General features: G+C 39.0%; 1 protein-coding gene across 1 annotated transcript in view; it reads left to right on the top strand.

The window, feature by feature from the left end:
* The first annotated feature begins 3,187 nt into the window (after positions 1 to 3,187).
* The window catches only part of LOC146475733 (uncharacterized), a 27,104-nt gene continuing 14,768 nt past the window's right edge, over positions 3,188 to 15,523 (top strand). Inside the window, exons 1-5 of the mRNA XM_085115440.1 lie at positions 3,188 to 3,338; positions 8,309 to 9,545; positions 10,185 to 10,459; positions 11,333 to 11,510; positions 14,015 to 14,047. Coding sequence (XP_084971566.1) covers positions 8,330 to 9,545; positions 10,185 to 10,459; positions 11,333 to 11,510; positions 14,015 to 14,047 — 1,702 coding nt within the window. The 5' untranslated portion in view covers positions 3,188 to 3,338; positions 8,309 to 8,329. The remainder of the gene's footprint in view (positions 3,339 to 8,308; positions 9,546 to 10,184; positions 10,460 to 11,332; positions 11,511 to 14,014; positions 14,048 to 15,523) is intronic.

Here is a 15,523-nt window from a genome sequence, read left to right as displayed (position 1 = left end):
CGCCATGGATCAACGCGCAAAAGTTGTGGATCAAGCTCAAAAGGTGCGCAATATTTGCAATGTGTTATACGGTTTTAAAATCAATGTAATAAGGACGTTCACCATCACGGAATGGAACGAAAAAAAACTTCTTTTTAGGTTAACTTGTTAAACCTAGCTTTAATGTCTGTTTGAGATGAGTCAATGATGGCGATAAAATGTTAACTGGAAATACACAACATTATTCTGCATTATTGCTTGCGGAAGGGCTGATCAAATTTTAAGATAAGAGTTTAACCTTCATTTTATTTTCTAGCGCGCACTAGTGTCAAAGGATGAGGGGCACGACAGGTATTTCTCAGATTTTCGTGTTCGGTCTAAAAGACGGTGTTATCTCTTACGGGCCGTCACTGTGTAAGTCTGACGTTATCATTGTTAAATCCTCCTAGCGTGCTCCAGAGTATCCACCATACGAACAGCCTTTTACAAGGCCAGTGAGAGTATCTTTTGAACCTGTGTACCATAGTCCAGTGATTGTTCAATTTATAGTGGTTTTTATATGGCATGGTTGAAGATATAACTTAATTACGAGTTCCACTTGGATTGGGTTAACCCACAGTACATGCATTGACAATGACAGCGATTCTTTGCTGTTCATTCCTCGGTCTCCCTCGTTCGTCGTTAAAGGTTTCTGACTGTTCCAGTTCACACGAAGGCCTAACTTCTCTCGGTGGTGTATAAAGACGAACGGAAAGTTTCAATCGTAAATCATAATTCCTGGAATAAAGTCAAGTAATGCATAGCAGTGGATTTCTGTTTAAAAAAATAGGGAAAGTCAGAGAATGAAATAAAATGTTCTTTCATGCTCTCAGTTTCTCTCAAATGAAAACACTTTACCTGCCCTAGCAACAACACTATTTCGTCCTGAATTTCTTTATAGGCCCGATCTTTTGTGCCTTTATAGGTGCGAGTGAAAGTCCTTTTTGCATTGATTAAGCGTAACACATTACAAATCTTGCGCATTTTTTGAGCTTGATCCGCACGGAGAGGTGCCATGGCGAAAAAAAAAAACTTCACTCTCTTCCAAACTTTTTGTTTGAGGATAGTATTGAAATACTGCATTGAGGTTTCGAAAGCTCTTGATTTGTTTACTTTCATTTCAGTTAATTTCGGCTTTATTTTGAGGAAAATAAAGGTTGTTGTTGTTGTTGTTGTTGTTGTTGTTGTTGATGATGACAATTCGGTACAATCCCCAGGAGGGGGGGGGGGGGGGGGTTGGGGGGAGAGGAGGAAACATGATTTTCGTTTCAATCCGGCAATCAAATATACCTTGCAGACCTTGACTTGCCTCAATTTCTTCTTGTAATTTCAAAAATCATTTTCGCACTGTCATCACAAGTTCGAATTTTGACATTGTTTATTCCGGTGCTTTTCGCGCGCTTGTGTATCACATTTCACTTGCCACGCAATGAAAGTTGTTGCGTTGTTCAAAACTTTGAATCTCTAATGTGCGGATTTTGAGACAATTTTCAGCCTTGCCTCGGGGATGTGATATCGCCAGATATAATGTGAGTAACGATTGCAGACAAGTAACAGCATTTCTTTATATCTAGTTTCCAGTCGTGTTACATGTATCCGGTTGTGATTGAATGAGTCAAGTAGTCAGTAACAAATTATTATGTTGCACTATTCTTCAGTATTTTCGACAACATACAGAAAATCAAAGCCTGATTGGCGAGTGCATTTATACAGATGGGCATAGAGAAGATTTTTTGTTTCTACTTTCTGATCATAAATGTATACAGAGGTAAAATAACGGACGCGTTTCATCCATGTTGCAAGTCGAGAAACGGCTGATGTTTACATTTACGTCGGTGCGCGATTTTTTCAGTTTTTTCTTGTGGTGGACTTTATTCGTAATATTTTAGGCAAATTTTGTTTTGGGTCACGTAAAAAGGGAGCATTTACACTTTCTAGCTTAATAGTAACGGTAGTTTGGAAGTGTAGCATGATATGAGAGACAGGGTATTAATTTCACTGATTTCAAGTTATTTCCCTGCGAACGGCTCTTTCATCTCGCTTGAAGGGCCCAATATAAACTCGAAAATTTTACCTGAAAGGAATCATTTGATAACCTAATGCTAATATGGGGAGCACTCAAGTTTGAAGCTAGTTATTTACGTGTATAAAAGCATGAAATGAACACAGAGACCTTGGCTTTTATCTAAAAGCTTCCGTGAAGTGTATTGATAAGTGCAAAGTAACAGGAGGAACATGAAGTACTGAAATGGCGAATTGTGTCAAAGTGCATTCCACACATCTCGACCTAGCGCGCTCGCTTTTCGCGGGCCAAACTAAATATTTTAACATGATAAATAAGAACAATTGCCCGTTCAAAAAAGTGATTTCATTACCAGTATATTTGTATACCCTTGATGATATGGTCATCTGAAATATGGCAAAAATCACTCTATCTAAGGAATAGCAAACATTGTATTCTTTACGTGGGCAACTTTAAATGAAAGAATGTTCAGGTCGAGATAAAATATAGTTTAGAAGCAAATACAGGGGATGTAAAAACGATTGTGAAAGTGTCAACTCGAGAAAACGCTACCTTGTCTTGAACGAGAGTTTTAAAAATGTAGTAATTTGCATAATTTCAATCGGGCCATCGGTCGCGTTTTGGCCGATTTCGAACTTTCCCAATTTTTGCCAAAATAAAAATTCGCTGGAACTTTTGAATATTATTTTTGAAAATAGTTCACCAAAAGGGTCTTTTGGGGCAAATAAAAAAAAATTCGAATTTTCGCTTCTGTCGCCGGATTCTCGAAAGTTACTGACAACCGCTCTTAACGTATAACTTTGAAGACCAGAATACAAATATTTGAGCTCACAATTATTATCATTTCTATTATTTTTAGTTCAAAATTTAAATATTTCCATACAAAACAAAGAGAGAAAATGCTGTGGACATTAAATATGAATTAAATCTTCACATATGGCGCAATCTCCTTCCCAGAGGCTGCGTTCCTTTTGATCAGCGCCGAGGAAGCACGACGTGTGGCCGTCGCTGGCCTAAAACACACGCGGGCTCTGGGGACGAGTTCCATTTTGGCGCATGCGTACGTATCTCGGTCTTGCTGCTGACCAAAAGAAAAGCAGGTTCTGGAGACCCAACAATGTTTTTCAATCGGCTGTAATCAGCCGAGCAGTGAGCCATCCAAAGCGGAAATTGAAAGTGGAAATACAAATACGACAACGTACCACAAAGGCCAAGCATTAGTGACAAGTAAGACAGAAAGGTTTTATCATTTCACATTTTAAGCCTTGTAGCTGTTTCGTATGATTTAGTAAGAGAGGTAAGATTCGAGGTAAAGGGTTTTATATTAATTAATTATTCAGGATCTCTGACAGAACTCGAAGTTGTTGTCGTTTTGCATACGCACGGTTAAGTTGTTGGAAATGAATAGATTCATAAAAAACATCGAAGTTGAAAAAAAAAATGTTCATGAAACAATGTTCGGAGCTTTAGGTAAGTGGGTCATCTAAAAAAGTTGGGAAACGAATTCAATCTTGCAAAAGACCAATCTATGTTCAAGAAAGCATCTAATTGATTTGTTCATTAATATTAAAAACAGAAGGGACAAGATGTTATAAAGTTTGGATGCTGTCGTTCAGCAGATAAGATTTTCAAAGAACTTTGTACGCTTACTGTGCGACTCTGACTTTCGAATTTTTGGCTACCGTACAAACTAAATATTTTAATGTTCATATATTAATGTTCATATGCTAATCTATATAATGTTTTTACAATAACTGTCCAAATTCCCGCGCGCTGATTGGCTCGTAGCTATTGTCTATAAGAGTACAGACAATAATAATGACGTCAGATGTAACGCGCGCGCTTTCTCAACGAAAAAAATAGCCAATTCCGCTCGTACTTTTTCCATGTTATTGTAAAAAACAAATCGACGGCAGTTTTCTATGGTCTATACTCTTATAGACCATAAAATGACGCCATAAAATGTCCAAAACTTGGCAGTGAAACCACTCGCCTGCGGCTCGTGGTTCCACTTGAGTTTTGAACATTTTTTGACGTCATTTTGTGGTCTATTTAACAATTTTAACAATTAGATTATGAGCTCGAAATTTCTATCGCGTGATAGCTGATGAGGGCGCAGCCCGAATCAGCTATCACGCGTAGAAATCGAGAGCGAATAATCTAATTGTTTTAGTATAAATCTACTAGTCGTTCAAAACTAAACAAGTAAATTATCTATATCCTCATCGCAGACACTTCGAAAACGGGACGAAGCGGCCGCCATTTTGTTGAAAACCTCTACTCACTATCTATCACAGAATAGATAGCGAGTAGCGTAGCCAATCAGAGAACGGCATTCGTGATAGAACACTAGTAGATTTATACTAAAAGAGTATAGACCATAGAAAACTGCCCTCGATTTGTTAACTCGACTGATCTGAATTCCTTACGTGCCCGAACATTGCCGACCATTTTGCATTTGTTATGAGGGCACTAAGCCTACTGCTCCTGATTTTGACAACCTGAATGAACTCGACTAGTGAACATTCGAAAAGAAACAGTGAAATATTACATATAGCCTATAAATCGTATATAGTATGCAAGCGGCGCTCATGCGTAGCTGACAAGGTGTTTTATGCAAACTATCTTCAAGTTGACGCTTTTGTTTTTCGTGTCTTAAGCAATTTAGTTGGAATGAAATCATTTTTCGTATAGAGAATGATTTTTAGTTATAGCTAACCCACCTCGACTAGCATCTTCCCTTTTATGCCGTTCGTTTTAAAACAGTAACGCCAACGAAAATGTCAGTTGAAAATATAAGTTCGCTTTACTTCCCGGCGTAGTCAATCGAACGAAACCGAACCAAAAACCAATCGAACCCAATCGTTCGATTGGAGTTCGATTGGTTCGGCAATCGAACATAATCGAACTGGAACTTTTTTGTGAGTTCGATTAAGTTCGATTACCGAACCCAATCGAACTCTAATCGAGCGATTGGGTTCGACTGGGTTCCGTAGAAAAACAAAATGGTTTACAAAATTGATAAGCATTAACTCTTAGTATAATTGGAAGGAATTCACTCTTTAACTGAGTTTTAACTAAAGGAGCCAGTGTGAGAGATCTTAACACATTTCAATGAACTAAAATCTTTATTGTTTAGCTGATCCGAAATTGATTCATTCACAATATAAATATAACATGAACAGCTCAGTACAACATGTAAACTGTCTTTATATCGCTCGGGATAACACCGAACGGGGATATTTTTTAAAGATTTATACCGTCGTCGCTAAAGCTTCGCTTGGATACTATAAAACGACCTCCGCAACTCAATCTGGACGCACTAGCGCTAAATGTGTCCTCATTACCTCAAAGTAGATTTCTATTAAAACGGCAAGTGGTGTATGCCGAAGCTGCTGCAAAACGATTGTTGAGGTGTTCGATTATGTTCTATTGTTGAACTGTTCGATTATCTAACGTTCGATTGCGTTCGATTGGCAAATTTTTTTGTGAGTGCGATTACTGTTCGATTACCGAACCCAATCGAACCCAATCGAGCGAGATCGATTACCGAACCCAATCGAGCGAGTTCGATTACCGAACGTTCGATTGACTACGTCGGGTTACTTGTACTACTTCGTGATTATTCCGATTCGCTCAACTTCTACAATGTGGCCGAACTATCCAGTAACAGAACAGGTAGGAACGGCCATCAAGTTGAGACAGAAGATGAAAAATTTACCGTCATGTGCTCACGTTCTTAACAAAACCTTGAATTTATTTTGTCATTTCACGTCGTCATTTGGCCGAATACGGCGAATAAATGTATCAAAATTTACAACTCACATGCAGGGCCTTTGTTTTCTCATTAACTCCTATTGTTTTGTGACTTTCGTATTGCCGGCGCCGTAGTAGCTTCTTAATCTCCCTAATGTTAGTGCAAAGCGTACGAAACTACGAATCAGAGAGTCAAAACTGAGCGAGAACAAAGTTTTGGCCTCTAAACGTATAACAAGTCAACCTCAGCGTGTGCAGCTTCGATGTTAATTAATCGCTTGGTTTCGCTTCGACTCTTTTCACTCCTCTTCATGGTTTGATCAGCTGCCTGAATGTAAGGCTGTTCGCTGTGACTTGGCCGCAAGCTACCACCCGCTTTTCAATTCTAGCCTCGCTGTTTAATGGCATAGGAGTTCTAGGCTCTTTACTGGCTAGTACCGTAGCTGGGCTAATGACTGGAGGTGTCTCCATGGTCGGCAGAACGTCACGGTGTATATTGCCTCCATGAAGTATCGAAGGGCTTGGTGTTGCTTGACAACCACTGCAGACATCCATTCGCGTCCTTGCCGGACATCTCACTGGTTCTCCCTGGTCCAGTGCCGCAACTGGCCTAGTGCCACATGCACGGTCATAAAGTGTTTTCTTACGTTGTTAGTGCGACAGAAATTGGTGGCGGACATAAGTGACTGACCTGGGCTTGGATTCAATAAGATGTCGATCGTTGTGAGTTGGCAGCTTCTTTCTCAGCTTTCTACTCATAAGTAACTTTGCAGGGGTTTCTTCCATGCTACTGATAGAATTGTGGACTTGTCGTCACCACATCTATTTCCCACTCATTGGCAAAGTTCTTAAATTTCATGCTGTTAAATGAAACATTGTCAGCAATTATTCTCTCTGGGATACCATAACGTGCGAACATGTCTCTCATTGCCAACATGACCGCTTCATTATCCTTATGGCTGAGCGGTGCTACCTCAACCGGGATACTGAGCTGCAAACTGTAGCCCATTGTCTTTCTGGAACTTGCTGCGGTATCACCAGCTCCCTCTGGTTGCTTTGCTGATGCTTAAAGGGGAAGTATCATGGGGTTTTATTGACCTCTTTTGTTAAAAATGGTGAAATAAGACCTTCACTTTACTACACAATAATTCTAGAACAATGAGAGGAGACAAATCAACTCCATTCTTGACAGGAACGACTCGTGATTTGTTCTAGCACATTTTGAAAACAAAATTACGAGAAATTGAAAAACATTAGCCCAATATTTTTCAAGTTTCAATCCATTGCAACCTACTCTGTCCCTGGCCAGAGGCACTAATCGACAGTTTTTTGCACTGGAGTCAGATAATTTATAACAAACCTAGCCACCAATTTTTTTGTTTCTGTTGTCAGACAAACATTTTTCGGTTTTGAAATTACATCAAATGTTCGTGATACTCCCCCTTTTAAACACCTGCTGCATTGAGAAGCCATCTCATCTATTGCACCATTGATGCCAGGCCAAAATAGTGAACTTCTGGCTCGTGTTCTCCATTTCTCTACTCTCAAACGAACTGCATGCATCCGTTAAAGGATTTCCGGACGCAGACTGTCAGTTTCGCTGTCTAACCAAATTTGCGGAACCTTTTTCACACACAAGATTCATGCTGACTGGTCAATCCACCAGACCTAAGCCAATCAGGAGCCTTCATACATCATAGCAGTGAGGAAAATGAAAGGTGTCGCTGTATTAATTGAACTTGTCCCAATGCCATATTAATGCAGCAAGCTCTGCTCTGCCTAATTCAAATCTGTGAGACCAAATTGATTAAGACACTGTGCAACTGTCGGACCACTGCCATACCAGTTGTTTGGGGGATCGAGAGGTACGGCGACTGAATCAGACCTTACTTGCAATTTACATCAAAATGTCTCAATCTGAATTCTGTTAGTAAACGATCAATGGAGGTACAGCAGTAAAGTGGTCGTGTAACACTTTCAATTGGAAAATGGCAGAGTTGATGGTTTGAAGCTCGCTTGGTTTCTGCATTGCTGTGTTGTTTTCTTGGAAAAGAATCTTTTCTTTATATAACTTGTCTCCACCCAGGTGTATTAATGGATACCCGAACTTGTGAGTGCGTGTCGAGGGTTGATTATCGATAATTGAGTCTATGTTATGGAATTGGTAAAGCATCCCTGTCCAAGGGGAAATAGCAATACTAGGCTGCGGCCATGTGGGCATATTACAGCTGTAGGCTCGAGTGAGACTTTTCCAAGTCCTATTTATACATCATATAGTATGTAAACAGCACTCATGCATAGCTCAGGAGATAGAGGGTGTGGATAGTTTTTAATTAAAATAATATCCAGATGCTTTTTGATTTGTGTGTTTTGTTTTGTTTCGTTTTGTTTTTGTTTTTTTTTTGTTTTGTTTTGTTTTTTTAGTTCTTTTTAGTTTGCTTTTTTTTTCTAAGTCTTTCTTTTTTCTTTTTATTATAAGAAATCAAAGTTTCGTAACTGGTTGCTTAATAGGATTACTCAGTGAGTGTTTCCATGGCTACAGCTCTTCCATCTGCAGCAGAAAGTGCATTACATGCCACTGACAAAAAGGCTAATTTTCAGCGACTAACTCGGCTTCTGGTGTGTGGAGGAATTACACTTTTGAGAGAAGTGTTTGACTCCATTCATCCACCGGTGAACCTTCCTTTAAAGCTGGGTGATCCTGTAATCAAGGCACAGCTGCAGAAGCTAAGAAACCGAAATGTCATCAACCAATTAGAGTGGACTCTCCTCTACCCATCCCCAGGAGTGCATGGAAACTCCACTGAATTTGACATTACATTGCTTTTCAAATTGTTCAGAAACATTTGTAACCTCACCCCACCTGTCACTGGCTGGGACAATTTGCCAAACAGCACAGACCTTTGTCTTGAAGCAGACTTAGCACGCATTAAATTTTATCGTAATGAGGTTTATGGCCACAGCAAGAACATGGAGATTTCTGATGCAGAGTTTGTCGGCCTTTGGAGAGAAATCAGTGAGGCTTTGTTAAGAATTGCTGGAAGCTTGAGTGTTGCAAAGAATGATGAGTGGAAAAAGTCAATTGACAAGTTTTTGCGTGATCCTTTAACACCAGATTTAGCGCAATCCCTGGCAGAACTTCAGTCTTGGTACAAGAAAGATATCGATACTAAAGATATAATGGAAATGAAACTAGAGCAGACTAATACCAAGTTGGAGCAAATGGATATCAAGCAACAGGAACTAATGAATGTTGTCATGCATATCCATACAGTTATTGTATCAGGCCACTTGCCCACTGCACCGTGCCCGCAAGAAGCTGGACTACAGACTGGCAGTGTGTGCATACCTATAACAGAACAACCACAAGCAGAAGAAGCAGCAGTCTCGCTTAGGCCTCAAACAAATCAGCAGATTTCCTCTCCCGACAGTGTTGATATATGGCATGTCATCTTATCATTTAAGAACTCCTTCAACTTACTGGTAGAATACTTGAGAATAAAGCTTGGTGTTGATGTCCAGGACAGCAGACTAGGAAGTCTCATAATAACAGTTTCATGCAGATCATTGCAAGTGCTTGAGGCATTGTGGGAAGATTACCAAAGTGGCCATCTAAATGAAGTGATCCAAGAAACACTTGTAACAACAGAAGTTTTAAAAGAGCTTGGCCTTAGTGAGATGAAACTCAAAACCAGCATTTCAGAAGAGGAGTTTGAGGCCTGCAAAGAGCAGTTAGCACAGGGATTAGGTGAGACTGACTCATTAAATATCATAATTTAAGCAGGTCATATAAGTTAAGGCTATTCCTAAGGTTTGTGGGGCTACTTTAATTTATCAAAAAATGCCTTTTTTTTTCAGCCAAATTAAAGTTTGTTAGTTAATTAATTTAACAATTTCTAAAATCAGAAAAATGAATCTGAAAATTTGCACGATATTGAGGAAAATAATTTTCTTGAATAAAGGTTAATTTTTTCACCACCTAAGTGTCAATTAATCTGAATAGCCCTTTTCACGGTTAACTCTGCTCATTTGATTTACAATGAAATCTAGCATGTGAGGCAATTTCGGGCTATTTTGTAGTTTTAGCCCAAAATTGCCTCCCATCCACGTTGGATAACATTGTAATGCGAATGAGAAAAATTAACCGTGAATAGTATAGCCACTATCTATAGCATCAGTGTCAGAATCAGTGTGTGAGGATGGCATTTTTATCATGTCACCTCCTCTAGCCATGGTGCCGACCAAGGCTTAACAGGCCCTGCCGCACAGGCTGTCAAAGTATTAGTCACTCGAAACTGGTGCAAACTACCATTAAAATGAGTCTGTAACCTAAGGTTTGTTTAATACAGTATAGTTACGTACCAGCCCTCTTCCATCCTATTTTTAGCTGCACTGCCAGAGTTACACAGATCCCCTGGAAGCGACGATTTTCAAGGGAAAGCATACGTCCGCTTTATAACCTTGGAGACCAGAACCATCTTTGTACAGGGGGTTGAGCGCATCCTTGATGGGATAGTGCAGATGGAAGCAGGCTCTAAGGTGGGGCAAATCTTGGAGATTAAAGTGTGGGTACTCCGGGAGCCAAAAGCTGCAGAACTTCAAAAGGATGAGAATGGACCAGTGCAGCTTGAAGTGATGCATACAAAACAAAGTAGCGATAAGGTCTGTTTGTGTTTTGTGTTTTTATTTTGAAACATTAAGAACTCATGAACCTAGTTTAATGGCCTACATGTAGCTCCTCCTAGTCTCCTATAGTTCAGTGGCAAAGCATTCGAACTAGTAATTGGAAGGTCAAAGATTCCACATTTGTACTCCTGTTAGGAGAACTCTGATTTTCTATTTCCGAGTAAGCCTGTGTCACCTACTGAAAATTAACTCTATCATTTATTCACATTAAATTAAATCTATCAAAGGTACAGTCTGTTGACAAATTTACACTTCAAAAAAAAAGACATTTCATTAGTCACAGAAACACCCATACCACCCTGCTTAAAATTAAGGACGGTGCCTACTATTGTTACTGCGCATACGTTCTGCGCATCTCGAGATACTCGTGTTTCCTATGGGTGGTGCCTACTAATACAGGAATATTTTTGCGTGGTTTAAAACTATACGGAGAAAGCAGAACTTGCCAAATGCTTTTGGTATCTCAAAAGAAAATTGGGGGTAACCATGCATTTTTCAGAGATAATTAAACTTCAATTTAGGAAAAAATCCCATACATTGCTTTATATTTTGGCGTTTTTTGGAGATATTATTGCTTAATAATCTCTGAAAGAAGCGTGGTTACCCCCAATTTTCTTTTTGGATTCCAATACGCCTCGCTAAGATCTGCTTTTCTCGCATAGTCATAAGCCGCACAAAAATACTGCGGTATTAGTAGGCACCGTCCTTAACATGGCTTTGTTAGCGGGGTTTTGCTCCACTTTGCAGACGAATGGCAGAATTTTTTTTTTTTGTAATTGCAGACAAACAAACCTGTAAAATTGATCTCTGTTTTTTTTTTTTTTTTTTTTTTTCATTTTATTATTATAGTACTTGTTCGCAGTAAACTTGGACTCTGTTTACAATGGCCCTGTTAGCCCGGTGTACGAGCTGTCAAGGGTGGAAATGGAAAAGAGGAATCTCTTTCAGCTGCTTGTTGAGCTGTCAGTTTTCAACGGAGTTGAGAAAGAGACTGTGCGTTTTTATAGCAAACCCTTCTTGATGACGAGTAAGTCCAAATGGAAGAGAACGCTCTTTGGTCAGTGCACTGACTAGATTTGACTCGATTTTACTGACGTTTGAGGGATAATGATCATAGTAGTAATATAGTAATAATAATAATAATTATAATAAAATTTATAAACATGTTAACCATTTTAGCTTGCAAAATATGTAAAATACTTTGCAGAGGACACCAGTTTTCCTATCTGCATTATTAGATATTGACTATTTAACAATTATTCCACGAGCGCGCGTTGGATATGAGATGATAGATAGCCAACGAGGCGCGACGCGCCGAGTTGGCTATAATCATCTCATATCCAACAAGCGCGAGTGGAATAATTGTTTTATTAAAAACAATCAAGAAATATTGTAAGTTATGGCTGGTTTCGTTTAGCAAGAACGACCAGAAGACCATTTTAATGAACCCTATCCTCGGGCATGGTATAATAGGCCATATACCATGGCCGCTAAGCCAATCAAATCCCTGGAATTGCATTATACAATGATCCAGTTTTTAATAATAAATAATATAAATTATTAAAAAATGGATCATTGTATCATGCAATTCCAGGGATATGATTGGCCTAGCGGCCATGGTATATGAGCTATTATACCATGCTCGAGGATAGGGATCATTAAAATGGTCTTCTGGTTGTTCTTGCTAAGAGAAACCAGCCATAATTTACAATATTTCTTGATTGTTTTTAATAAAACAATTATTCCACTCGCGTTTGTTGGATATGAGATGATTATAGCCAACTCGGCGCTTCGCCCCTCGTTGGCTATCTATCATCTCATATCCAACGCGCGCACGTGGAATAATTGTTAAATACATAATTGATATATATATAATATGAAGGACAAGCACATTTTGGTGGCAAAATATCATAAAATTCATATCATAAAACTCATTATAAGCCACGTTAGCGATGTGTTAAAACTAAGGGACAGACCATTATTATTATTTTTTGGGGGGAGGAAAGGGATGAAAAATCCTGAAAAAAGAAGTTTCAAAAGAAAAAAGGCCTAAATAAATTGTTGGAACACACAAAAATATGAATGGTATTTTACGGCATTTCTCTACATCATGGTAACACAGTAAGCCGCAAAAGTTTAAAGCAAAAATTAATCTGCCAAATCGCCACTTCACTGAGTCAACGAACGCTTTTGTTGTAATCTGGTTGCAAATTTGAATATGAAAAGTAAATGCGTAAAGCCTGTGCACAAGAATGTTGGATATATGGATATAACGATATGGTTCGTAAAACTCAGGAGTGTCGTGTTTTTCTTAAAATTAATATAACGATATTTTTTTTTTGGGGGGGGGGGCATTCAAAATTTCTGCAAACAGCTGTATCCTATCCACACGTAACGTTTTTTAATCGTATTTGTCCGTCCACAAGTATGCGTTTTCGTTTGAAAGCGCAAACTTTCTTACCGTGCTGCCTATCGTCCATACCGTTTTAGAAATGTCCACTCTGGCAAACGTGTTTGAAAAAGTTGCGTTTTTGCTGACCGTTTTACACCGGAAACGTATAGATGGAAGGCCAATCCATCGTATCCGTTTTGTTTTGGAATTGCAAAGCTTTTTCGTTGTTTAAAAATATTCTATCCACACATAGATTTTTTAATCGTATTTGTCGGTCGACAAGTATCCGTTCTCGTTTGAAAGTGCAGACGTTTTTATTTATTTATTATTTTTTGCGTTCTTACCTATCATCCACAGGTATCCAATGAAAATGGTCTCCAAAAACGGAACTTTTCTTTCTTTTTTAGTTGTCCACACGAGAAAACAATAACGGTGTGGCAAACGTGTCAGGAAAAGTTGCATTTCCGTTGTCCGTTTTCACCACATGCATGAAAACGGAAGGCCAATCCGTAACGAAAAAAGTTACGTTTTCAAACAAAAATGGATACCTGTGGACGGGGCGTTAATTTCATCTGTTGATAAATACACCACAAAGGTCACAGGTTTTTCATCCCTGTCGCAGCGTGTCTTCTTATTCAACTCACCTTAATAAGAATTTTGTCTGAATTCATGTTTTCGATTCATCGTCAACCCGATATCGGTCTGTTTTCACTGATGCAAATCAGTCGCTCGAACTGCCTAACTCCATTCAGTTTAACAAACATGACATTCTGTGGCAGTCTATAACATTTCTTTTTGTCAGTGATGTACAACACAGAAATCCACGAAAGTTTAGAGCTAAAATTCGTCTACCAAATCGGCCCTCTCATTTTCCAGGCCGGTCATACGGGCCTGCATGCAAGATAGTCGCTGGTTTAACCGATAGACTCAGAGGACTCCTTTATTTTTCTTAGGGAGAGTAAAGCAAGGGAACCTCGTGTTTTTGTGTGGAGTAGGTGTCAGTCTGTAGCGAGTCAGTCTTTTATTTTGTTTTTGTTTGGTTTGTTTGCCTCCGAAGAGTTAATCGCTTAAATCATGCCACTGACAAGTCATCTTACCATTAATAAATAAATAACAGTGTGTCATTATTACCTTTGCAGAGTTAATTGCACGTATAACAGCCGCTAGCTCAGGTAAGGTGAAGGTTCCCGATACTATTTTTTATGATTATTATGACTATATGATTAAGACTCTCGTAATTAAGTATGCCACTGACAAGCCATCTTGCTATTGTAAATAAATAAGTGTGTGTCGTTATTCCTTTTAAAGTAAAGTTACGAGCTAGTCGGGATAGAAGCGCGTGTCCAGGTAAGGAGAACATTCCTGGTTTTGTTTTGAGTGGGTGTCAGTCTGAAACAAGTCAGTTTTTTTCTCAGTTGAATTCACATTGCGTCAACAGTCTCCTCGAGTGGTTTTTATTCTTGCTACCATAACAGAAGACTCTCGAAAATGTTAATCGCTCAATTGTGCCACTAACAAGTCATCTTGCTATTGTAAATAAATAACAGTGTTCCATTGTTAGTTTTCCTTTATTGCTGCTGCAGCAAGGGAGCCTGAAGCGACCGAGCAAGGCAGCAACTCTAATCGGCACAGAAATATATTTATGGGGCCTTGCGAGTGCTTTCTTGCAAAATGCAAAGGATTGTGGTCGCGCAAAGGTCAAAGGAACAAGGTATTGAGGTTAATTTTGTGGGCGCCACAATGCAACGCACTGCTTTGCTTTTAGACTGCGTGTTTTTCCAGTTTCGGACAGAGCAGGGGAGATAAATCAAGGTGAGTATTTTTTGTCGTTTTGAATACCCCTGATTTTGCGGAATGTTTCTACTTCGTTTATATTTTCTAAACTGCCTCTCTTTTAATTTCAGAACGCAACATATTTTCAATTTCAGCGTCAGGTATATCCTCGAGGTAAAGTGAAGGCAAATTCTTGAAAGTTGTGTTGTTTATTACGTAAGCTTATCTGCGTTGATTACTTCCAACTTTGTTCATTTTTTAGTACAAAACGTAGGTACTCAAGTTCGTACTTACACTATAATTTGAACACTGCCCCATGCGAAAAGCAAATAATGCATACAAGGACAGTATTTGTAGAAGAATTATCCCATGTTTAGCTATGTTCAGAACTCTCGAAGCCAGCCGCGCCGAAATCGCTGAGACAGGGTATTTAATTCCAATCGTGCAATCTTCTGATTACATTTTTTTCAGCAGGGCAAAACTGCATTTTAGCTCAGCTTAAGTCATGAATATGTGAATAACATACGCCTTTCAAATGTTTTACTTGATGTTAGTCGTTTTCAAATAACATGCTTGACATGTAAACAACATTTTATTTTCTAGCAGCTTTTTATTTAAGCGAATCATTGTATTCACTGTAAGGTTAGTTTTCCATTGCTTCCTTTGATGTGAATTTTCACGCTTCGTTCTAAACTTGATCACTTGATGCATGTTTATACGCCTCGTTCCAAACTTGATCACTTGGTGCATGTTTATACGCCTCGTTCCAAACTTGATCACTTGGTGTATGTTTATACGCCTCGTTCCAAACTTGATCACTTGGTGCATGTTTATACGCCTCGTTCCAAACTTGATCACTTGGTGTATGTTTGTAC

Source organism: Pavona decussata, unplaced genomic scaffold, assembly GCF_977016875.1.
Source record: "Pavona decussata unplaced genomic scaffold, jaPavDecu1.1 SCAFFOLD_83, whole genome shotgun sequence".
Taxonomy (NCBI): Eukaryota; Metazoa; Cnidaria; class Anthozoa; order Scleractinia; family Agariciidae; genus Pavona; species Pavona decussata.
This window is presented reverse-complemented; position numbering and strand designations above follow the sequence as displayed.